The sequence below is a fragment of the Egretta garzetta genome, unplaced genomic scaffold (assembly GCF_000687185.1).
Source record: "Egretta garzetta isolate BGI_Z169 unplaced genomic scaffold, ASM68718v1 scaffold465, whole genome shotgun sequence".
Lineage (NCBI taxonomy): Eukaryota > Metazoa > Chordata > Aves > Pelecaniformes > Ardeidae > Egretta > Egretta garzetta.
The window spans coordinates 452,564-478,771 of NW_009259680.1; the positions used below are offsets into that span (position 1 = coordinate 452,564).

At 40.9% G+C, this 26,208-nt stretch overlaps 1 protein-coding gene across 1 annotated transcript in view; it reads right to left on the bottom strand.

Annotated features, from left to right (window-relative positions):
- Positions 1–26,208, bottom strand: part of DCBLD2 (discoidin, CUB and LCCL domain containing 2) — a 51,544-nt gene that overhangs the window by 12,644 nt on the left and 12,692 nt on the right. The window contains exons 2-8 of the mRNA XM_009638541.2: positions 16,559–16,786; positions 12,164–12,301; positions 10,324–10,375; positions 8,881–8,953; positions 4,103–4,236; positions 3,387–3,427; positions 274–489 (exon numbers count right to left, since the gene is read on the bottom strand). Coding sequence (XP_009636836.1) covers positions 274–489; positions 3,387–3,427; positions 4,103–4,236; positions 8,881–8,953; positions 10,324–10,375; positions 12,164–12,301; positions 16,559–16,786 — 882 coding nt within the window. The remainder of the gene's footprint in view (positions 1–273; positions 490–3,386; positions 3,428–4,102; positions 4,237–8,880; positions 8,954–10,323; positions 10,376–12,163; positions 12,302–16,558; positions 16,787–26,208) is intronic.

A 26,208-nucleotide genomic window follows, 5' to 3' on the forward strand; every position in this document is an offset into this window, starting at 1 on the left:
ACGAGACAATCAGCAAGAAAAGGAAAGCATCAAGGATCCAGTAAACCCACAGGAAATGCTTCAACAAATTCGGATGGAAGAGATGTTTTCTACTATGGAACTCCACCTGTTCAACTCCAGGCTCCTCAGGGTATTATCTAGGACACAGAACCAGCTTTGCTGTAATGGTAATTAAATGTCACTGGGACTTTATCAAAGACCAGCACTGGAAAAAAGGATGTCAGAAACCAAACTGTTTGAACGCTGCTTAAAAGCCACATCAGATTCGCTTACCTGTTATTCTCTTTTCTTTATTCAAGTCAATCTGCAACCACTGGTGTTCATCACTAATAAAAGCAGCCCAAGGAGGACCAACCCTTTTTAGCCTGGCATTTTCAGGTTTCCAAATGTTCACTTGTCCTGTTTGGTCAGACCACTCAAGAACAGATGATGCTGTGATCTGAGAATCAGGGATTACCCCAGATTCCATCCCCAGTGTCCCATAGCAACCTGAGCAACAGAAAAGGTGAGGAATCAAGTTACACAATGATTTGACCTGCTTGGAGTTTAAGGCTGACTTTACATGCAAATATTAAACTGCCATCTAGATTTATTCCGTAACAACACTCCCAACAAAACACGCTGTCTTCTGCTTTCTAACAGTGATGCTGGAACCAAACTTGCGGTCAGGAGTATTCCATGATTGATGCCTGCTCAAGAGTAATGTGGATATTCCCTCCACCACCACCCACCCAGAGCACTAGAGGAGAAGCTTCAGGGGAGCCATCATGGTTTAAGAGTATGTACAGTTGAGGCAGGAATGGGAAACAGCCTACTTGATCGTTTGTTCCTTTTTTGTGTCTGTGTAACTTCTTGGTTTTTAAACCCACCTCAGTATGTGCTGTTAACTCAAACAATACACCAAAGCACGTGGGAAGCCCAAGGTTTGGCCTTAAGCTCAAACACATCCTTGAAATCAGTTGTATTAAAAGTCACCGTTCTTACTACAAGTTTCTTCCCATGTTGCATTCTGCTGATGGCCAAAAGACATCTCCTAAATTCCAGGCTAGGTTTCCTTGTGGCCAGTTGCTACCCATTTGCTCTTTGCTAAAATGTTTTGTAGCGCCAACAGTTTTCCCCTCCCATGCGTGTATTCCTCAGACACATCAGCAGAGCCACCTCCGCCTCCCGTCAGCCAGCCCCACAGCCCAGCCTGGTTTCCCTTTTGCTGTGAGCTCCCCCTCTCCCTGCAGGCGCCCCTGCAGCCCCCTCCTCCTCCGCACCAAGGTCAGGCGCTCATCCCTCCTGGGAAGCGCGGGTGGCAGAGCCCAGGTGCGACGGGATCCCAGCCAAGGCCTTGCCGATGTCCTGTGCGATGGCATTAACACATCAGCGCTTCCCTAACCGAATCCTTTCCCTCACCTGTCACTCCCATCTCACATGCTGCTGGTTTGAAGCAGAAAAGCCTCAGCCTCTGCGTACCTGACCTTACGCTTTTTGCTCTGCGATTCTTCAGTTAATTTCTATCACTCCAGTCTCAAAGTCAGCCAGGTCTTCCTGTACAAATAGTTTCACCTTCCTCTACGCTGACCGCACCTCTAGCATTAACGCCACACTCCTCTATTTTGTACCAAGTCATGAAACCAACTGTTATGGAAGAATCACGCTCGTGACTTCACCACAGTCTGACAAACCTCATCTGAGCGTACTGTGGAACCCTCTTTTTCCTTCTGCTAACTCCTAGGCCACCCAGCTACACCCATTTTAATCTAGACCTGCATCTCATCTCTAGTTTATTCAATAATTTCTCAAATGTGTCACTGAAACCCAGATAGTCTAGATCAGTTTTTTGTCCTATCTCTTTAGATTTCCGGGCCATTTAATTACTTTCATATACACTATCGGATCACATTTTGAAAGACAAAAAAAGCCCAGCAAACCCTGCCTCGATCACTGTGTTTAACAGTCTCCATGCATAAGGCCACCAGACATGCAATTCCTTCTTCCAGCTCTTGCAAAGGATCTGGGAGAGAAATTATTTGAATATTACGTGGATTGTATTTCCTAATTTTTGCTTGTTTGTACACATTTCCATCTCCAAACACTCCTGCCCATCAGATTCCTGCCTTTATATCCTCATTCAGCATCACTTTTATTTACGTGTTAGGAAAAGTATTTGTTTACTTTGGAGGAGTATGTGTTTCCCCCTTTTTTTTTTAACTTTATCCTTAGGGAGAACAGACCTAAAAGGTTTCAGTTGAATAAGAGGAAGAAATTCTTTACTTTGAGGGTGACAGAGCACAGGCACAGGCTGCCCCGGGGGGCTGTGGAGTCTCCTTCTCTGGAGATATTCAAAGCCCGCCTGGACGATGCCCTGTGCAACCTGCTCCAGGTGACCCTGCTTTAGCGGGGGGGTGGACTGAATGATGTCCTGAGGTCCCTTCCAACCCCTGCCATTCTGTGATTCTGTGATAATGCTTTTGCTAGGGTTTTTTTATATTGTTATTAAAACAGTTGAAGAGCGTAAGGAAAGGCCACTGCCTTCACAGTACTTCCAACACCCAAAGATGGCGTTTAAAGTGACTTACAGAAACGCTAGCTTCCACTTAGAAAACCTCAGCTAATTGATTTGAAAAACGGGTAATTGATAGAAAGTAAGAACATGCAAAGCAGTAAAGCTTTAAAAAGGGGCAACGGTCGTTACACCCATCAGCAGCCTGGGGTACATTTACAAAACAAAGCATGGCGGCCAAGAAGGGACACAACTGACACAGAGCCAGGCCCAAGAGATGCCCTTCCAGAGCCAGAGAGACGAGCGACGTATCACATCACATTCAGCTGCAAGAATATGGGAGGGGAAAAAGTAAAAGGGGGTGGAGCAAGTTGAGGAATCGTTCTGGGATTTCTGCGAGCTTCCTTAGCGGGCAACAAGGAAAGTGTAAGGAGTAAACCTGGAAAAAACCTAGACCGCAGTTGTTTGTTACAAAGAAAGAGCAACTCCTCGGTGCCCGGCTCTGCTTTAGCAGCGCCTTTATAAAGTCTGGGAGTGAAGTCACTCTACACCAGACTGTAACAGAGGAACACAGAACAGAACCATAGACTGCTTTGGGTTGGAAGGGACCTTTAGAGGTCCTCCAGCCCAACCCCCATACATTACCTGAAAGAATCTCTTTCTGCAGGTGAGCAAGACTTGCTTAATACATCGCTGTATCTATAAACGCAGCGATGATTAACCAGCAGAGTGAGATAGTCAAACAATTTGAAAATACACATTACTGAGGAATGGGGTAAAAAAGAAGTCTCGCTAACTAGAACAAAAATCAAGAAATAAAATACCTGCACACTTATTTCTACTCACAAAGCGTGTAGGAAAGTATCAACGTGTAACGCATGTGGATGATGCTTACCGCTGGTCTTAAATGTGAAGAGACTTGTAGATAACGGTCCCCTGCAGAAACGAAAGATTTTTGTGGTGGTCAGCGAGGAAAATTGAAACAAACTGACTTGTATTTCTTTTTCTTGCCTGAGTGCTTGCCACTGAAACCCACACACCTGTGCCTAAACAAGCACTGCACGATTAAAGCAGCGCTTCCCATCACCAAGCTGCAGCGCTTTCAGCACAAACACCTTTTCAACTGGCATCCAGTCCAGAGACACCGAGTTAAAGGCTTCCAAGCAAACATCTGCCCAGCAAAACGCAAGGCTTCATTAAAATGCTTCCCTTTCAAATTAAGCTAATCGTAACAATAAGAATCAGTCTCCTCTGATTGCTTTCATTCCTGGCACTTCCAAGATAAAACGACAAGTTACGCTCTTTTCCCTGCAACTGAAAAGTTTCAGTTAAATTATTATTTTTCCACAGACCATTAGGAATTTATGGTCACGCCGTGCATTTTGGAAGATAAAACCTCCTTGCAGGATTTGGAAAATTAATCTTTATGGTCTAGAGGCTAAAAATACCTGGGAAAACAATCGCACCGTAGCAGAAGAGCATTGTGAGAAGCTTACAGAAGGGAGCCTCTCCGTGGAACATGTAGCTCCACTAGCTGAAATTCATCCCACAGGGAGACACTCCCCAGATCCAAGGTGCCAGCGGGAAGGAGAACGCAGGAAACACACTTACACTTTGGAGGTGACATTGTTAGCCAGGGAGCCTTCATAGTACGGGATGCCCTTGCTGATTACAACGTTAATTTGGCCACCCAGAGCATTTGACACGACGCCTGCATGAACGCCAGCCATACAAAGTGATGATGACTTGAAGAAGGGGGGAGAAAGAAATGTTTAATACTACATTGTAAGTAAATTAAATACTACACAGTCTATTGTAAATGCTACGTTGTCCAGTTATAGTCTTTTTTATTATTACATTAAGATACTGTTCTTATTTAACTGTTAACGCTGTTATTTAGGAACCATTCCTCTTCGGTTTATTATGGGATTTTTAAAAACACAAAAAGGTCCTACATTTCACTGCGCCCTCACCCCGATGTATCTGGAACGTAACTCTTGCAATTAAGTAAGTTCAAACAAACAGCAGGGTGGATCAGTCTGAAAAGGCCAGACAGCCAGGCCTCAGCCTACAATAAATCTGTTATGTTAGACAACAGAAGTTGAATACATAAATACATAGGAAGCCTTTTAATAGGAAGCACATTGAAAGTCTATTTATTCATTTTCTCACAATTAAGGAGTGACGCACTGCAGTAGCTTTTAGCTGAGGGGTTGTACTTCTTATTTTAACTCATGGTTAAACCCGGTTTAACCACCCAGCAGCACTCTGACCCACGTAAACCCCCAGAAATAGGTGAATATTGTTCGTCCTAAAGAAGCCGATCACCTGGGTTGCACAGGTCAGTGGAGATCGGTTACCAAGAAGTTTTTGCCGGTGCACTGGGTCGGGCTGAGATGGAGTTAATCTCCCCCACAGCCGCCCTCACGGTGCTCTGCACTCTACGGCGGTGTCGGTACCACACCGGCGTGCGGGCTCCGGCGGACCAGCCGCTGCACAGCACCGAGGCTGTCACGCCAACATTCCCCCACCTGCACCAGTGGGCTGGGAGCAAGGGGGGGCAAGACCTTGGGAGGGGGCACAGCCCAGACACCTGACCCAAACTGACCAAATGGATACTCCAGACCATATGACGTCGTCTCAGCAATAAAAGCTAAGGGAAAGGAGAAGGAAGGGGGGGCATTCATTATTTATTAATGACATTTGTCTTCCGGAGCAACCGCTATGCGTACTGAAGCCCCACTTCCCGGGAAGTGGCTGGACATCGCCTGCTGATGGGAAGTAGAGAATAAAATTTTTGTTTTCCTTTTGCTTCCACGTGTGGCCTTTGCTGTTATTGAACTGCCTTTATTTTGACCCAACAAGGTATTTTTTCCATCTCATTTTCTCCCCACCCTGTCCTGCTGAGGAGGGGAGTGACAGAGCAGCTTGGTGGCACCTGCTGTCCAGCCAAGGTCAACCCACCACAGTCCTTTTTGCACCCAACATGGGGCTCAAACCCACGACCCTGAAATTAAGAGTCTCAAAAGCTCTACCAACTGAGCTAGCCAGAAGCTCAGGAGAAGGTGCTCCAAAAGACACTGTGGTGGGTTGACCCTGGCTGCATGCCAGGTGCCCACCAAAGCCGCTCTACCAATTCCCCTCCTCAATGGGACAGAGAAGAGAAAATATAACAAAAAACTTGGTTGAGGCAAGGACAGGGAGAGATGATTCACCAATTACTGTCACGGGCAGTAGTAGGGTCAGAGTAGGGTAATAAGAAATAAAAACTAAATCTGGAAACACCTTCCCCCCTCCCTTCTTCCTGGGCTTAACTTCACTCCCGATTTCTCTACCACCAGTGCAGGGCGGTGGGGATTGGAAGTTGGGGTCAGTCCATCACACGCTGTCTCTGCTGCTCCTTCCTCTTCAGGGGAGGACTCCTCACACTCTGCCCCTGCTCCAGCCTGGGCTCCTCTCTCCAGGGGACCACAGGTCTTGCCAGGAGCCTGCTCCAGCGCAGGCTTCCCACGGGGTCCCAGCCTCCTTCAGGCACCCACCTGTGGGTGGGACCTGTGGGGTCCTCCCTGGGCTGCAGGGGGGTATCTGCTCCCCTGTGGGCCTCCACGGGCTGCAGAGGGACAGCCTGCCCCACCAGGGACTGCACCAGGGGCTGCAGGGGAGTCTCTGCTCCCACGCCTGGAGCACCTCCTGCCCCTCCTGCACTGACCTTGGTGTCTGCAGGGCTGCTCCTCTCATGTATTCTCACTCCTCTCTCTGGCTGAAAGTGTGCAGGTCTGTGGCTCTGTCAGACACAGGGGCAGCTTTCTCCCTGTAGTCCCCCCACTACCAAAACCTCACCACACAAACCCAGTACAGCAGGACATCCTGTTCTTTCCTTCTCTCCCCGGACAACTGTTAGCCCGGATCCACTAACAAACGTCACAGTGACACCTCCATTTCCCTTGCAGGTTTTCAGGCTACCTGTGCCTCAGAGAGCAGGACTGGCTCACTGCACCAAGTCCTTCAGGCACAGCAGAGAGTGAGCGGAGCAAGATGCCTGTCTCCTGGACCAAAATGAGCCCAGAAGGTCTTCTCCAGCTGGGAAGCAAACCCTTCCAGGCCGAAGGGGCTTGACCAAGAAACATCCCTAGTGCTCAGGAGCAGAGAGACAGTCCAGTTCCAAAAAAAGCTCAGCAGCAGTGGCTTTGCACCCATCCACCATGCGCACCAAGGTTTCTGGAGGATTACTGGCTATGAACAGTGCAACAGGCATAGATGGAGCTACGTGCAGGTGTTCCTGCAATGTGCAGCACTGGGGTATGCACAGACACACTGCAATTCTGCAGCCCCTCTCTCACATCCAGTGAGACTGGGATCAATCCAAATTTTAGAAGACCGAGTGGGCCCAAACTCTCCATGAAGGACCACCTGGGCATCTCCCAATATACCTTCCAGAAACCATATTCAGCTTATTACTACTAGTGTGGTATCCCAGACCAGACTTGCCCAAGTCAATAAACAACAGAAGATGACTGCAGATTTTTATTTACTTTTAACAGTTGCTCCCCCAAATAAAGTCCACTGCTAGCTGTTGCTACTAACAACCTTGCTGCACAGCTCTGCTAACCAGTTCTCTGGGTGCTACAGAGCCTCACCACAAGTCTTTAGGAAGGAACCAGCAGGTCCTTTCCAGAGAAGGAAGACTTCATGGATGATTTTCTTTCTGATGTTGGTTTAAAAACAGAGCAATTTTCTCCATTGTGACTTCTTTAGAAATAATTTCATGGTGGAGCAGGCCAGGATGCCCCCGTATCTCAAGCTCACCATCAAAAAACCCAGCTCACCAAGGCTTTTTCAAACATCATTCTCCTCAATATATTCACACAGAAAAACTCTAACCCTATTCCCCACCCCCCAAATATCCCAAAAGCTTTCCACATAAATGTAATTATGTTTCTATCACACATGCAGCTCCCCTTTCCTTTCCTCCTTTCCCTTGAAAGTAAGAGCATGGGATTCTGCAGTAGATGCAGCTCTCTCCTCCCTGCTCACCAGAAGACTTCAGCAACAAGCACTCCGAGTCCTCAAGGACTGCAGATATTAGGGACACACAGAAAAGAATCAAGATTTAGGGTACTTTTTAAAGCAGCAAGCAGCTGCTGGTCATCTGAAAGAGACGCACGAGAATTCTCTACCTGGAACTTTGTCTAAAGGGCTGGACGATTTGATTTCTTTCCACACAGCTCGACCTCTGGGAAATTCTCTGCCTTTTATTCAGAGCAATAAAGTATACAAAAAGAAAGTGACAGAGCATTCATTTCCTAAAGTTTCTGTTTTCCTCCACAGAAAACAGTTTTTCCAGATTTTGGCAGAAAAACTCCCAAGCAGCAGAACTCCTACTGATGCTGCAAATATGTTAGGCAGAGAATCAGCTTCATCTTGTTCCCAGCTACAAAACTTACCTTGCAGCCGTTTAGTGAGGACTCACTGTGGACCAGAACATATAACACAGTTATGCTGTGGTGACATTTTTACATATGGATAATTATTTAAGCAGGTAGCCTAGGATTTGCAGATATTTGAGAGAAGAAAATCAGAGGGCCACACTTTTGGTTCATATTTAATATTAAAATCTGTGCTCACTAACGTTTTAAAATTGTCTTTCCTCTGTGCTAGATCTAATGCCTTATTAAAAGAGCATTTTAAGACAAAGAGATATCATTTAATTTTTTACTGGATTGCTAGCAAAATTATAACAACTTAAAAATAAGCAAAGCAAACACCCTCCAGCCCTATGGCAGGTATGCTACCTCAATTACAAAAGCTTACATCAGAAAAACAGTGTACAGGGTTTTGTAGTGTTCTAAGTAAACAGTACATTATTAAAGATTTTAATTTCCAGTTTATAGAATATTAATGGTTCAGTATTAGCTCTGTTTTGCAAATGGTTTTATAGCTGCTGAGCATAAACAGTGTTTTGTCTCTCATGTTGTAACAAAAAATTAAGATGACTACTGAGACCTTCTGTTCAGAGATGCATTACAGTGTCAAAAACAAGAGGACACCATTAAAAGAACTGGTTCTCTCTTTATAAATCTGAATTTCTCAACCTGAGAAAGCCAATGAAAACAAAACAGGAAGCAGAAAACAACATTTGGTTTGATCCACCCTTCTCAGCAGCCCTTACAAAAATGCTTGAGTCTCTCCTACACCACTTCACTTCCTGGAGGTGGCAACATCTGAAGCACCAGCTGTGCAAAAAAAATTAGTACCATGCTATTCACTTTAGGAGGTACAAACTCCAGAACCCAGGCAGCAGAACTAATGGGAAACAACAGTAATTGACTTGTAATTATACAACGTACATTTTACCAAAATTCACGTGAGCCCACGGTATTTTTACTTACATCTCTGTATCCATGGGGAATAGTGCCTGAAATATCAGCAAAAGCAATCACACATCCAGCTGGACAATACTTACTAGAAGAGAACAAAATATCAAGTCAAGATATGCAGGCAACTGCATTTCTTAAATGTTATACAATAGTCACTATGTTTTTGAGTTATGATACACTGTTATCATTCATATATCACTACTTAAGGATATATCCTAACTGAAGACATACAAAATCAGACAAAAAAATACTCAGGAAGGGAAGTACACAACAGGAGAACAGACGTTTGAAAAAGTTTAAAAAAAGTCTCAGCTGAAACTGCAGTTCTAGTCTCAATATAATAAATTAATAAAGCCAGCATTTTGTAATATAAATACTGAAAGGTTTCTGTAAATTTAAAGTCATGTAAGTACCAACATTAATGAATTTTATTTCATAAACTAGAGACCTGCACAACTATTTGTTATACGTCCTTAAATAACACATCTGAAAATAATGTTATTTTATAATAGCTCCTGGCAATGCTTTGGTCATAAAAAAAATGGCCAAATTCAGTTAATACTGCTAGCTCATGAAAAGCAAGAGGCAAGACATCTGCACCTCAGAGGCAAGCACATGCTCATCTTCTAGAGCCATTTAATGCTGCACATACAAAAACTATTAAATTGTCAAGATTTAACAGTGGATGGGAGTAAACTATTAACATTTTCACTGCAGTTCAACAACAGCTGAAGCAACTTTGCATGTGCCACAAAAATCGCAGGATTCAGAGACTTCGAGACATGTTGAGTAAGGCCAGAACCTACAGTTAGAGCCCTGGTTGGGAACTTGGGAAAATGAAAGAGAAATGCAAAGGTTGCACTTTGAAATGTTTCACGATGCCAGGGCTGAAGTTCTCCAAAGAGTAAGTTTATGTACTTCACGACAGGCTGCAGCTTTAAACACTGTCCTTGCTTTAGATGGAAATGGAGAAGGAGAAAACAGGGCAATGACCTATGTTTCCCCCAACAGAAGGTACAGCATTTTATGTCTCCACAGAAACTCGTTAATTCACACCAAGCTGCAAAATGGGTTTGTAATTTTTAACAATTTCATATTTTAGTGCTCCTTAGATAGCTGTAATATGAATTTCAATATTTAAGGAGTATACCTGCTGTAATACGTGTTTATAAAAGCAATATTCTTTCTATAGGAATGAGATAGTAGCTTCTATGTGTCAGGGCAAATTAACGAGGTTCTACTGCATACTGCACGTAAATAACAAAAGCAGAAGAGAGAGCGGGAGGAGAAGTGCAAATGTCAAAATTATTCAGCTCCAGCCCTCCTTAGTATGCTTCTTAAATTCTCCAACAGCCAATTTTCAAGCTGCATCAGGTATAAGTAACAGAGCGAGGTAGAAACACTAAAATGACGTGATTAAAGAGATTGGGGATAAACAGGTTAAATGAGTCTTACTTGAATTCTGGTTCGGAAAAGTGACTTGCATTGTCTAAACAGGTAATCAGGTCTGGAAAGAAAAAAATTTTAGGTCAAGAGGATGATAAAGACAACAAGTGTGAGTACGCTTTTTAAAGTGCACAGAAATGTAAACGTGACCCTCTGTGGTTTAACCAAAAGTCTCATAATGAAAAAACCACATTCCTACTAAATGTTCTTGAAACAGATTTTGTATTACAGTAGAGCCTTGATAATTTTTCTCAGTAACTTGGAAATCCACTGAGAACGTGCTGTGGTTTAGCTGCAGCCAGCAACTAAACACCACACTCGCTGGCTACTCACTCGCCCTCCCCCCTGTGGTGGAGGAAAGAATAAGAACAGTTTAACATTTGAAATTAATAATAATAATGATAATAAGAACAACAACAATAATAATTTGCAATTTAAAGGAAAACAATGAGAGAGAGGAACAAAATCTGGGAAAAAAAAAAACAAAACCAAGTGATGCAACTGCTCACCACCCGCTGACCAATGCCCAGCCCAGTCCCTGAACAGCGATCACTGCCCCCCAGCCAACTCCCCCCAGTTTCTATGCTGAGCATGACATCCTATGGTCTGGAATACCCCTTTGGCCAGTGGGGGTCAGCTGTCCTGGCTGTGCCCCCTCCCGGCTTCTTGTGCACCCGGCAGAGCAGGGGAAGCTGAAAAGTCCTCGACTGGTGTAAGCCCTGCTCAGCAACAACTAAACCATCAGTGAGTTATCAACATTATCCTCACCCTAAACCCAAAACACAGCACTGTGCCAGACACTAGGAAGAAAATTAACTCTGTCCCAGCCGCAACCAGGGCAGTATCAGGCATCGACAAGAAGAGAAACACTACAAACATTCTTTTTTTTGGTGTAGCTTAATTTTAATTTATAGCTACACTTTAGAGAACTTAACTCAGAGACACAAACATGCTCTTTTCCCAAAACTTAACTAATAAGGTAGCTAAACAGGCCTGTGTTTTCAGCATTTAACAGTCGTACAGTGCTGAAACCAGGCAGCATCAGGAACAACCGTTAGAGTGCCATGTTACTGGCATCCATGACTGACAGCTCAATTTTCATGTGCAGTCTGCTGTGCATTGGCACATACAGTCCAAAAGACAGAGAGAAAAGCATCAGAAAGCCCACAAAATACAAATTAAAAATGAAAATTCTTTATCTGCTCTTTTTGGAATGACTTCTAGGAAGGGTTTTCTCAAGCCTTTCGCCTTTGTGAAGCAGGTGCTGGCAATCCTTCATTTCCTCGTGGACCATCTATGTCACCCACCATTACAATGAGTGGAAGGAGATGAAAAACAAACACAGCAGCCTCCTTCAGAGGCCAGAATAACCAAAAACATGGAAAAAGCAAGAAATGGCAAAAAACCTAAAAAGCAGTCAGCAGATTATATAACTAAAGAATTGAAGGAGTATGGGAAACTGTTACTGAAATAAAACATTCCACGAGGTTGGTCTGTATAAAATACATACAGTGCGATAAGAAAATTTGTAATTATCTGCCACATTGATTATTAACTGAAAAAATGCATTTCATCCTTTATCCAAAGCTGCTCTTTCATTTGTAACAGGCCACTGTGATTCTTGCCCTGCTATCCCAGGTAAGCTTTGATATAATTTTTTTAAAACTACAGTAACTTAAACACTATCTGAACAGTCCCATTTCCTCACAGAAGTATCAGGAAGACTGTATTAGAAGTCTTCATTTTTAGAAGTTAACTTGTGAGAATGCAGGAATAAATAAATCAATTCTTTTTACTAGGCTGCTCTAATTTTACCAGCACAGAAAAATTACCACATAATTATGAATACCTGATTTGTCAGTGGTTGAATAAGCTGCAAGAAATCCACGTCCAGAAGTGTGTGTTCCACTCATGAACTGTACTGTGATTTCATTACTTTTTGAAGTAATTAAACCATCCATTTGAAAGCCAAACCCACAGTATTTTCCTATGGAGAGAAGGAAGAGAACAGACATGGACCAAAACCAACACACGTAATAAGCATCTTTCATTTGCAGTGTAAGCTCACATTATTTGTGGCATATATTCACACCCAAATACATGTGCATGACACTAAATAATGCAGTCAGTGTCCATTTAAAGCAAATGGCAGAGTATGGCAGGGTACAACATTTATTTTGCCACTGTCAACAGGTGAGAGTCTCTCATACCCTTAACACTTGCAAATAAATGTGACCTTATCCCATTCACCTCTAGCCATGCATAACCCTCGCAGTCAGTTCTTCAAAGACCATGAGAAATCTGTCAAGGAAAAGGATCAAGTTAGGGCCGACGAGAATCATCTACAGAAGAGTATCAGAAAAAAGCCCTTCTCTTCCCTCAGCTGTCGGGGCACTTCTTCCTTTTCAACTATTTCATGGGTTCTGTCAACTGCTTTTCTTAACTTTGGACAACGGCAGGCATCAGCATTAACATACAAGCATGTGAGCACCATTAATATAAACTGCCAGTTGGTTCACTTTCTGTTTTGCTGCACCTGTAAAAACTAACAGAAGTTCTGCATCTGGATACTTCTCTTGCCATCCAAAGTGACAAAAAATAAAATATTTTCAACTGAGATGCCGGAGTCTCCACATACTGACAATATTTGTCCTATGAAGTCCTAGAATTACTACCAAATGACATTACCTGGATGACTGGAGACCCAAGTCAACATGGAATTCTCCAGTCCTACTAACTAGAAACTTTAATAAAATACTGATCAGTTTATTACCTGTTAAGGGAAAAAAAAAAAAAAAAATCTTCTTTTCTATACGCTCCCTTGATCATTCAATGTTGCAAACCATCTATAACCCTATTTAAGATTCTACAGGGGATAATCAAAGTGGATAAGCAAATAAATATGATAAACTGAAACATACACAGTGTTATTTGCTTTCTTGATACAAGTATGTTATATTGTAAAATAGCAAAAAAAGAAGACAGACTCCTTTCTCAACCAAAGGCAAATTACAATACTAAAGTAGAGGGAGTGGGATAACACTGCCCTGCAGGAATAGTTCTTAGTAATTGTAATGCAAAACAAATATGTGTATGTCAAATTCCTTTAAAAAGTGAACTGCACTCTCAAATACTAATAAAATTTTAAAAAATTAGAAATACAAATTCCTATCATTATTCAGAGCTTTCTAAATGCTGCTTACTCAGGTATTTTTTGAACAAAGCAAGGGTGTTATCTAATGAAAAAAAAAGAAAATAGATTTTACAACACTTTAATGAAGTTTATAATATCATACAGATATAACCTTACTTCAATTCACTGCTTACACCGGTTATCAGCAAGAGTTACAAAGAAGTAAGTTCCCTTTTACTGAGGCTCCACATTGACCCTCTGTTTCACTCTAAGTCATGTTTCAGTGATTAATTGCGTTCATTATGATGAACTGCATCGTTTTTCCAACAACCACTTTTCCTTTTTTTTAATGTTTTGTTTTCAGCCACTGAATCCTGTTACACGATTGACCAGCACGAGACTCCTCTCAGGGTAGGTCAGACTGTGCTCAAGACACCGTTTATCCTCTTCTTTGGGCAAATACACAGGGCAAGACATTTAAATCTAGCTTGGATAAACTATCCAGTGCTGCCTGCACCATGGAGATACAGCCTTTGACAAACTGTAGACTGATGAACCTTATGATTCACGGTAAGACATACTTTTGAGATTATAAATCATTTTACTAACTCTTCCCTGGCCTCTCGCCAGATTTTTAGCCATCTTCTTAAAAAGCAGGCACTAGAAATGGACAAAACGTGACTGCCGTGATGCCTCTATCAATGGTATATGCAGAAGATGTAATATTACTGTTTTGTCTGCACTTATGCATTGAAGAACCCCAAGTGCTTTTGTACAGCAACATTACAGCAGGAGAGGGAATTCCCACAGCAACTTACATTCGCTGCTCCTATAGATCTGGGCTTACATTGTATGTATTGAGCAAGTACATCTGACTGTAGACACACAGTGATTGGACTGTGATGAAATCTAATACAGAACACCTCTAGATCTTACTTAAACTAGAGACAAACTTAACAACCAAGGACTTGAATCTTCTTTTGCTTTATTGATAAATATTCAAAAGGCTTGGAATGAGAACTAGCCCGTAAAAGCTTAAACCTTCTCTGTTTACCAATGAACTAACCCCTAACAATTCATTTTTTAATCTAATAAGCCAATATTTAAGTCATTTTGGGTTAAAATAGGGATCATTGAATTTCAGATTTTATGTAATACAAGTATTTTAATGTTAAAACATGTCAGGAGTCTTGAATAGAAAAACTTAGGGTAAATCCAGATTTCTTCCAAACAAATTCAGGTCACTGTTTAATCTCTCCAGTATTTGTTGCTTCAAACATGAACGTTCAAGAATCTGCATCATCCGCATCTGCCACTGTTAATATTACTGTTTGTTCTGTGGTTTAATTTATTAAGAGCAGAACAACACACACATTTGCTCAACATAATGTGCTACTACGCCAGCTGAAAGTCAAGAGAAACAAATGAAGTAGAAAATTTACTCAAACCCATTAAGTCACTTGTAAAAGCAAGTAATAGGCTTATCAGAACTGGATGTTCCTTGCCATTTTAGGACCTCAGCACTTCCTGTCTTAGACCAACTCTGGCTCAATGCCTCCAGTACATAGTTATTTTCACACACACTTACCTAGGCAACAGTTGGAAAAAAAGGTTAACAAAGCTAACATTCCACTAGCCTCTTTATAGAAAGACTCAATTTAGTGGTATTGCCATTTGAGTTGCACAAAAATAATCTTGGTGCAGTATATCTCTTTCTCTCCAGGTGAAAGTTTTAGAAAAGAAAATAAAATTAATCTGCACAATAACAACTAGTTTTAATGAAGGAAGAATGACAATTCATTTTGAGTTTTATGCAAACAAGGGTCTTAAAACCCGACATATACCTTGACGTAGATGATAATGTCACACTGCTTTTTGAAAAAATACCCCTGCCTTACAGTAATGAAATTCAATTTGTTCTCTTAAAGAGGACAAAAATTGAACTATGGACATTATGAGAAGATGGGGGATATATGAACTACACAACTTTTAAAGCCTGACATTCTTTAAGAACACCAAGATGAAGAGCTCAGATCAGAACTATTCCATTAAGAAAGGCATTTCAGGTAAGATATACATTCTATTTTTTTTTTCCCTTAACTTTTTTTTTAATGAAGATCCTCATAGTTTTGCAATTCCCTCTCCACTGCTTACAAGAACTTTGCATGCTACTAGGAAATGTCTGAGGAAAAGAAAACCATTACAGTGGACTTCCTTTAAGAATCTGAAAAATCAACTATTATTATAGGATCTGTGTTGCATTTAGCATCTAGCTGTTGTATGCACAAACAAAATGTAGGAAGTTCTGCTATCATTATCACTCATTTTTTCAGTATGTTTTTAGGCTATATGGATTGTGTCAAGAAGACATTTACATATGCTTTAATAACAGTAAATAAAATGCAATTACTTATGAATAATTACGTTAAGAATACTCTGGCATTCCAAACAGAGAGTTCATCTGCTGAGCAACAATGGTAAGCGCACTTGAAACGAGCACACCACCAGAGAAAAGGAAAATCATACTACTGTTTTCTTTACCACTTTTATTTTTATAGTTACAGTTGCACCTGTACTCCCTCCCTGTACTGACGACCTGTATAACATACAGGTGAATCTTTCCTTAGCTGTGCTTTCTAGCAGCACTATCAGTAGCCAATTTACTAAAACTCGTCCCTGATGGCTGTTTTTCTATTGTGGTACACAGAGCAGTCCTCAAAGTTTTGCAGGGTTTCCTTGATATGAAGCTCAGGAAAAACACAACTCCGTTACAGAATTACTAAAATTCCTTTCTTTACCTTATTTGAGATCCCTTTAAATAATAAACACTTCCTTTTTTTCATTGCTTCTCATAAGACTCAAAATCCACACTGTACAAAGCAGTGTATGATGTATTCAGGCAAGGCCTTACCCTGCCCAATAGCCAACTGAACTATTACAGCTTTCTAGGGCTATAAAAAAAGAACTTAACCAACAGCATACACTCAACACTTACTCTATGCTCAGAGTAGGTAAACAAGGAGATATTTAAAAAGTAACAAAAGTACCAACAGTATATCCAAGTTCTATACAAGACAATAGCTTTCAAATACCAATAATAAAAGCTCCTACCTATCTCTGTCCTGGTGGGGCCAATCCCATTGTGAACTCTTAAGTAACTGGAATGACAAGAATCGGAGTCATCAATATCAAAATCGCCGAATTTGAGTTGAACTCGCTGCCCAGGCTTTACGCGAATTTCCCATTCACAAACTGTGCTATTGGGAGAGGTCTGTGGGTAGTTTATGGAAGCAAGAGTTCCACTTTCAGGGCCCAGAACGGTGTGTCCACATCCATCACCTACAAAAGAACAAAAATAAATCAGCTTCGCGCGTTCATCTTCAAAGCTTCACTTATCATCCTCGTTTTTAGCAGCGGCATAGGATTTGTTGGGGTTTTTTTAACCACACTAATCATATTGCAAGAAATCTCCAAGGTAAGTTGCATGTCGATGAAACTGCAACCGTGAGAAAATACCATTCAATCAATGCTGCCTAACGCTTAGCTTCTCATCACAGGTGACCCGAGCGCTGCTATGGCTTCCTCAACAAGACAGAAATTCATCCCTAATGACTTAAAAAGTTGCACAGATGTACAGAAAGTGTCCCTGCTATTCCACATTCCCTCAACACCTATTTACAGAAGAAAACACATTCTGAAAAGGAGAGAGAAACCTGCCAATACAACAAAAGCACATCAGTTTTACTGTTGTTACTCTATTCACAATACGATGAAAAAGAACAGAAGTGGAAAGGCAATGGACAGCAAATACTCTACTGAAAGTAACTGCCAGCTCTGACCATCACCAAACTGCTAGTGCAGTGTCTTCTACTGCATCACAATTTTAATGCCCAATTTTTCTGGATTTGTACAACAAATTCAATTATAACTCCAACCTAGAGCCTTCTACGTAACATTTGAGTATTCATTTTAAACAGCAGTAACAATGCTAAAGACTTGTTTAACAAGTGGAAAAAATGGCACAACTTGGGGATTCTCAAAATCAAATTATAAAGAGCAAACTGGTAAATCTATTTACTCAACATCTAGACATGAATTTCCCCCAGTACGTAGTACAAGAAGTGTAAGAATTTGTGTGTTGTTTTGGAAATAAGAATGATATTTAAGTAACATCCACCATCACCGGCTCTTTAGAATTTACTACCATATCAATATGATATCTATCAATATGAAATAAAGTATTCCTGAGCAAAAGGACACATCCAGCAAAATGAACACCTTGCATAACATAAACCCCACAAAATAAGCCTCATAACATCCCTGGTCTATTTTTGTTAGCACTGGAGGCTAGAGAGCCTATTTATTGAATTTAGTCCTATGAAACGAGGTCAGGAACAGCATTATCATTTTCAAGATTTGACACTAGAAGGTCCAGAGATCTTTTGAAAGAGATCGGTACATGTTATCCTAAAAGCAATCAGGACCTTTCAGGATCTTGCACAAAGTAACATAAGCAAAACCAGCAAAGCCAAAAATCAGATTAGATATGCTGCTAAAAAACATCTTTGACACCACTCCGAATACATTTATTATCTGCAGGCCCATTTTACCCTTCAAAATTCATGCCTGTGTGTACAGCTCCTACCAAGTGATTACGACAGATTTAACATTACATCAAGATTTCACACTTTAGAAATCCACAATGATCAACATCATTTGTACTGACAGATGTTTGTTTTGACAGCTAAAAGTTTCAGTCTGAAACTATTTCATATTACACACTATTATAGTAGTTCCTCTACCAAACTTGAAAGGGTAAGCTAAGCTTTAGGGACAAAAATTGTACATTGACAAAAATGTAAGAATTTTAACTAAATTTCAAAATTCATCAATGTATTTCACGCAAGACCAAACGGAAAAGTAAGTCCACTGCACTGAAGTGACGTGGGAAAAAAAAACTCTGGTGCTTAACTAAGTCTCATTAATCTGTTTGCAAAAGCACCTCATTTCTAATAACAAAACCTATTCTCTCTATAATCTGAGCACACTGAAAGATAGCTGCATGTTCTAAAAGCTGAAATGCTGCTGGTATATACAGAATCACAAACAGATGCAAACCGCAGCTTTTTTTCTTGCTAGAGGTCTTGAATCAAAACGATGCATCTTCCTTGGAAAAGGTAAATGGAATATCTGCTTCAGTAAAATCAAAGGTTCTATTTGTGAAGCTGTTGCTTAGGCAGGTTTTCCTTCATCCAATTTTAGCAATTTGCTTTAAAACGCTGTGTTCCATCCCATGGCAAATATTATTTCCATTTGGGTGACAGCTGATAAATAACTTTCCTAAATTACCGTTCTTCTAATACGAGAGAGAATCGTCAGATGTTACAAAGAGGTAACAAACCATACGTTTTCTGCATCATTTTAATCCTGGTTTCTTTCCAAGGGTATATTATAAACCTAAGAGTAAGTGAAAGACTTCTCATTCAAAACCTGTATGGCCTTGGTTTATTAGTTAGTAAACATTTAAACGTTAGATTCCTTATTAGCCACAATATGCTTAACGTCCAAGAAAAATACTGATTCCATGGCTAATAAACTAGCTTTTTGCAAGCAAGTAGTCGCATATGTTACAAAATACATGGAACTTACGATATGAACAACAATAAAAACAACAAATATATACTAGGTCTTTATTCATGGTGATATTTGTGTCTGGTATTTCAACACTCTTTATACTGCAGTTACGCAAAATTAATTTCCAACATCAGCAGCAACCAGTTTTAGGTTACATCCTAAATGAAAACAACGAGCCAGTTAACCAGTTCTGTGCTTTTCCTATCCTGTGACAGGGGGAAGCAGATGTTTACTCATTTACAGACTGAAAATGTTATGCAGATACATTAATGCAGTGCCCTTTTGAACATGAAATCATAGTAGCTTTTGCCTGTATGGGCAGATGCATTGTTCTGAGTGCTTTGTAAGGAAAATAAAAATGCTTGCATGATCTAGAATACTTGGTAATTAATCATTTCTCATGTCAATGGGCCTGTTATTGCAATGCAATAACCACACAAATGCTATTTCTTACAACCAGGAATACCAGTAACGCACATGATTACATATCTTTGATTCTTCCCACACTTCTGCATCTTAAGCCTGTGCTGCTGGAAACCAAAGACAACAGAGAGCTTGGGTCTCTTCTTTGACCCAAAGTACTTACAGTACTTACACTGTAAATTTCTCCAGTTAAAAGTAGAAAAGATCATGCCTAACATTCACTAAAACCATCCTCTTCGCTAGTTTGCTGTTCAGCTGTCTCAAGCACGAAACAATACTGGCACTGCATTTGTATGATGAACTGGGTACATCTTTCTGACCAGAAAAGCAAAAGAACTCCAAAAACACTCTTACGCTTTCAGGTGACAAAATGCAAATAAAACATTGTAAGTTTTAAAAAGACATCGAGACTCTTCTTTTAAAGACACATCACTGAGAAGCGTCAAATTTCCACCAAATAGAAAAACTTTCTGATTTGTCTCACAGAATTTAATGGCAATGCAAATCTCAAACCTCCCTTTTGTGGTAGGCTTTCTTGAAAACATGCGAGGAAAAATACTCCTCTAATCTACCTATACTAAAGAACCTGCTGTCAAACCATACTAGAAAGGGGTGAAAAGGAGAAAAAAAAAAGTTGTACTGAACTGCATCTACAGCATCATCTTACTGTGAAGCCAAGTTTTAAAAGTAGCTCATTCTGACTGGACTTTTTAGCTCTCATTTTGTTGTGTGTTTCACTTAGGTTAGTGATAGCAGAAGTGCCAAACACTTCATGGCTGAAGAATTTAAAGATTACCATTGCACGTCCAGCATGCAATATACAGTCTGCCGAGGGCAGCAGCATCACTCAGGAGCTATTTAGAAATTTCTAAAAACGACGTCCAGTGAAACAATTAAACCTCATTTGATTTTATTGGTACTATAAAAAGGTAGGTTTTGAGCCTCTCTGTAAGCGGTACTTCATCATTTCTGTCAAATTTATATAAATACCACCAATCAACTCTATAGAGGCACACATATACATCCTGTATCAGGGGAGAAATCTGCAATACTCAGCAATTTCTCTACGAAAAAGAGAAAGTACAACTCTTTGCGCTCAGGCCACATACATAGGAGCATTAGTTACTTCATTCATTTGGAAGTCATTAATTAAGTGCCACAGAATCCTTTGCTTCTGTTTATCTGTGCGCATGAGAGTGGAATATCTGAGAACACACAGAAGAGCCAGACATCAATTCCTAAATCAATTATTCCTGAATGGACCAACAATTCCCACTGCCAGTACACAGCTGAACGAGTCTCTTGCTGTCTTTTCAGCCCTCTCCATCACCCAACAAACCTCCTGCGCTTGCAGAATAGATCAAGCTCTTTGTAGAAGCACCAGATCACCTGCACATACCCATTACACCTGATGTTTGCTGGAAGGTCTGCAGGTGTGCATTGAATTTCATGTGTCCCGAGGACCATGTTCACAGCAAACACAAATAAGCTCAGCTCTTCACCAAAACCCGTGTTAGAAAGAAGCGGGTAGAGGAAAGCAGACTGCTGTCGTCAGGAGAACCATTCATCTCCTCTGCAGGCGCCTTCAAATGCAATCTGGATGAATTATCCTGACAGATTACATATGACCCCCAGGCTATTGCACGTCTGATGCAATCATGCAGATGATTTAGAACAATTTCTCATACCCAAGTTCTTTACATCAACAAAATACAGAACGTGAACCAACACAAACATACCAAAATACATTGGATAAGAAGAAAATGTGAAATTTAATGAGAGGATACTACACATGAAAGAGTGCTAAGTGCCCTATTAATGAGCACAAAAAAGATGAATTATTCTTTATAGTTGTTGAAGTCAATTAATCAGAACTTCCCCCCCGAGACTGGCTGCTGTTGGTGACTGCTAATCTTGTTCTCACTACCGAGACATGTTAAAATAGAGAATGCTTTCCCATTCCTTACTCGGAGAAGAGAGAATGATAAAATCATCAGACAGTTTAAGATTACAGTCTATGAGGCATAACTGATGCATATCAAAACACCAATCTCAATTTTAACATGTGGCACTGCCTTTTGAACAGACTCAATTTAACCAGTGGGCTTCCTGGGAAGATTTTACACATAAAAGGTATGATTTTCTGTAAGTTTGTGACTACATGCAGGATGTAATTCAATCTTTCTAAGCAGAGGTAGAACCAAATCTATTAAAAGTTATGTAAGCAAAAAGATATTCCAAAGCATTCATTTTAACTCCAAATACACAACTCTTTCTGATTCAATGCACTATTATAATTTCTCTTCTTCTGTTTAGCTCCCATGCTCTGCATTTCCCTTTATCAGTGTGCCACTAAAAGACACTGCATCTACTATTTGCTTTTCTCAGTGTGGGCAAGAAAGTTTACACAACCATCAGAACAGTTCATGAGTAAGAAACACTGAGGAATTAACACCACAGAGACATCAAATTCTAAATAGCTTTTTCAGGTCTTTTCAAATGCCCTTATTTGTGTCCTCCAAACTCATTGCTGTTTCCACCAAAATCCACAGTATTATGCTCTTCAGGAAGGAATCTGCTCCTCTGTCAGAAGTCATTTTCTTAACAAGCCGACAAGCACACAGTCCACCTTCATCTTTATGCCATTTATTTGCTTCAGTAACACCCTGGCTTGAGCATTTCATCCTATTACAGACATTTCACAACATAAAATACCCCACACTTCCACAAGTGAGGCCATAGCTCAATAAACACTTGCAGGCACTTTAAATTAGCGCAGCCACAGCCAAAAGCAAGCCATGTCTGCCTCTCGCTTTTGGCCACTTGTTCTCACACCCTTCCAGGTACTGGAGGTATAAACACTTCTGCAGCCACATGGTAAACAAGACCAGGGACTTGAGATAAAAATAGCTGTTAGTTTTAACCTAGAGCAATCCCCTAACTTATTTTAGTGTGCACATGCAGCAGCACCTTCCCTGACAGAGGGATAGCACTGTGTGAGAGTAGGGAAACACCAGCAACTGCTTCTTTCCCCAGCACTGCCAGCCTGTGTTTGCATTTTAAACAACCTTGAATCCCAACCAGAAATGCAGAAACCGCCCCTCGCCGGGACGAGCAGGCACGCAAGAGTGGCACAGTGGCACTCTGAAGACGAGCCAGTACCCCTACCTGTTCCCACTGTACAGCGTTAAGATTTCAGCCAAGCACCTCTCTGAGACGGCTCACTGTGCCGCTGCCAGTGGTAGGGCAGTGAAAAGAGGGGAGCCCCAGCTTGGATTGATTTACTTGCTGTGGGGCACCCTTAGAAGGGGAATGAAGTTATGAGTTGAGGTTTAACAAAGATAGGAGCAGGACAAAAGGTAACGCACAATAAGCATTTTGCCTTTCAAAATGCTGGCAGCTCAGTAGCCTGCAGGGCGGAGACAGAGGCTGATTCTTGCTCTTATAGCAAAAGTACAAATTTTAAGATGCCGTTACAACAAAATTTTACTGTTTTCATTTACAACGCTAGCCACATGCTGGGCTAGTGATAATTGGCACTTTATTATTTTCATCTGTATACACAGCATTTCAATCACCATCTCCAGAAATGCAGTCCTAGCTTTCAGCCACTGAATTTTACATAGAAGATTAACAGTTAGCCTTGCTAAATTTAACGTCTAAAATACGGTAACATTTTAATACAAATTGTCTCAAATTATTAAACCATCAGAGCAGGGAAGACATTTGCTTCCTCTGCTATCACGTACTAACTAAACTGACTACTTCAAAAGAACAGAAAAGAAAGATCAGCTGTTTTAAGACCGTGTTATAGAGCTTTTGCTTACTGATGTCAGGGAAATGATGTGCTTAAGTTCTCAGGGGCAGCTATGACTTGCTTAAATAGTACGCAGGCAAAGGCAGACCACAAAGACAGGCTAGCCATGGTGAAAAGTGATTTACATGAGGACTCTGCAAGAGGGCTCTGCGTTCAACGATACATAATGCAGAAGCCCTCCTGATCCGTGGCCCGTGCCGAACCACAGCGACAGCTCATGTTATGTGTTGTCTTTTGTCTGGCACACGCAGCTTGCCCACTTCCCAAGACATATCATTTACTTACCAATCTGCACCAAGACTTTCATAAAATAAACACTGTTGTGCTTCAGTGCTCTAAGTGCTACACAGCAGAAACACAGCTGATGAAAGAAATAAAAAATAACACGCAGATGGTCATGCAAAACACTACAAGAACAAGCAGTAGTCATGGTCAGAATAGGCTTCAAATCTCTTGTGAGGTCTTCAAACTCCTCCCCACACCAGGACCAAATGAAATTCCACAAGTCTTACACATATGTCAACAAAGAAGCAAAAAAATCCCCAATCATACCAGTAATTCACATGCTAAGTTAACACTCCAGTCATCTTTTTCTCTCTTCCATGATCAGTTCACAAACAAGACTGCACTGCAGATCCACGGTGGCATGCATTGATCTAGCCGCTATTGTACCATCTTGCCTTTTACATACAGCTGCGACCTCCCGCCCTGCCCACTGCCGGTGCTTGCCCTACTCTTGTTGAGCTGTACAGCAGATTTATACTCAGGTTACCAGTGGATCTGCCTTTTACTGAGTAAGGGTATAGGTCAACAGGGGTCTAACAATCACTTGAGCCTGCACAACGAGAGGATGAAAGATAGGGACAGGGAGGAGAGGGTGAGGCAGCAGCAGCCAGTGATAAAAAAATCATGTTTGGCTACTGTGGAATCAACAGAAGCCAGCAAGAAGCTACCTGGTGGTTGGGGTACCTGAACAAAGAACAGTGGGGCATCTGGATGCTTTCAGAAAGAAAACCTCAAAAACCAGCTGGAATTACTGGCACCCTATAGCTGCACCAAGAACTAAAGATCAGTTTCTAACCCTCTTTAAAGTTTGTTGTCCCACTGATGAAACAGTAACACTCCGCACCTCTACACCAGTATTTCCTTCTGCCTGTGTAGGTGACGTAGACCACCATCGCAATTTCTAGCACTCATTTTCAACTCTAATTTCAAAATGACAGGGGGAACCGTTTGGGCTTTTCCTACTGTGAACAACATGGCTTCATTCTAGCGCCACAGAATGTAATATACAGTCTGTTCGAAAAGGTAATTAATTCCTAATTTTGCCTTGTAGGTGCTCCCTTAAAAGGAAGATACTTTCACACTTGTGGCCCTCTATGAATACAATCAATAACAAACATTATGTACTACTGAATAATATGATTAACTAGGAAGATGACAGTAAATTTACACTTGAGTCACTGGTTTGTAAGTGCCAAAATTCTCACAAAAGTATAGCAAGAGCATGTCGGAAGTCAGTAGTGTGTGAAGCTCCAGTAAAAACTATCTGTGAACTTTAAAGCTGCTCATCAGCCTTGCTGTGACTTCTTCACAGCAAGAAGAAAAGAGTGCCTTGTGCTGTAGAACTGGAGACCTTGAAAACAGCTCTTTAAAAATGAAGAGAGAAAGTAATGAAAATGCTTTATTTGATGTTTTCAATATACCTGAGAAAAAGATAAAAACTTAGCACCACTGGGCTTCATAGGTAAGTGTTCAAAAGCATTAAATTTAATGCACCTTTCTTTCCACCCTTGTGATACTGAGACATATTTTGACACGCATATACAACAGCATGAAAATAGAAATTAACAGATGATGTGGTTCATGGCTTCCTAGTTTCACAAAACTCACAGATTTGTTAAAGAAAAATTAAGCACCAGTGGCTTCTTTCCACCACACTGAACAAGATACTGAGGATCTTTCACCTGCCTCATTCCTGTGGGGTTTCTCTATACAAGAAACATTTACATCCAAGCACCTATACAAGTTACTTATCTTGCCAAGTCTAATTAATATGCCACTTTAGTTTCAACTCAATATAAAAGTGCAAAAATAGGATGTATAAAGAGAACTATGACAAAACTGCTAAAACAGTTTCTATCCCCCCCATCAATATCTGAAGCTGCAACTGGGCAGTGACACAAGCACTACTTCCACTCCAAGAAACAGCAATGAAGAGACCTGAAAAGATTTCCTCTTCCCAGTTAAGCAACGTTTGAGGTCTCAGGATTGCCCAATCTAAGTCTAGGAAAACCAAACCACAAACAGATCACTGAATATGAGGAGAAAATGGCATTTAGGGATGAAAAACAATTAACCTTTTGCAAATCTGGAATAATTTTACAAAGTATTTATTTACAAGCTTTGTTTAAATGCCAGACCAGTATCAACTGTATTAGCGTAATATGACTGAGGGCATCACTCTGGGAAGCTTTTACACCATCACCTTTTTTGAAACTGGGACAGAAGAGTTATCTGCTCACAACCATTTACAGAAGCATACCAAGCTTTTCAAGTTCCCTTTTTCACCACTAATAATATTTCTCAAGGATGTATCAGATGGTTATGTCCCACAGCACTTTAAGTAAAGAACAAAGAAAACCAGCGCATTGTTTAAAGAAATGGTTCTATCCAGAAGCACCACCGTGGGGGAGAAAAGTTAAAAAAAGAGAATCCATGTGGCCACATGTATCCACAATGAATCAAATTTCAGCAAGGCTGATGATCCAAAGATCAGCAGCTGGCAGGATTATCGTTCTGATGGTACGATTCCAATCTTGGATGACAAAACCTCTTCCTTGAACTAAAAGCAAATTTGGAAAGAACTTCAAAAATCTGGGAGGAA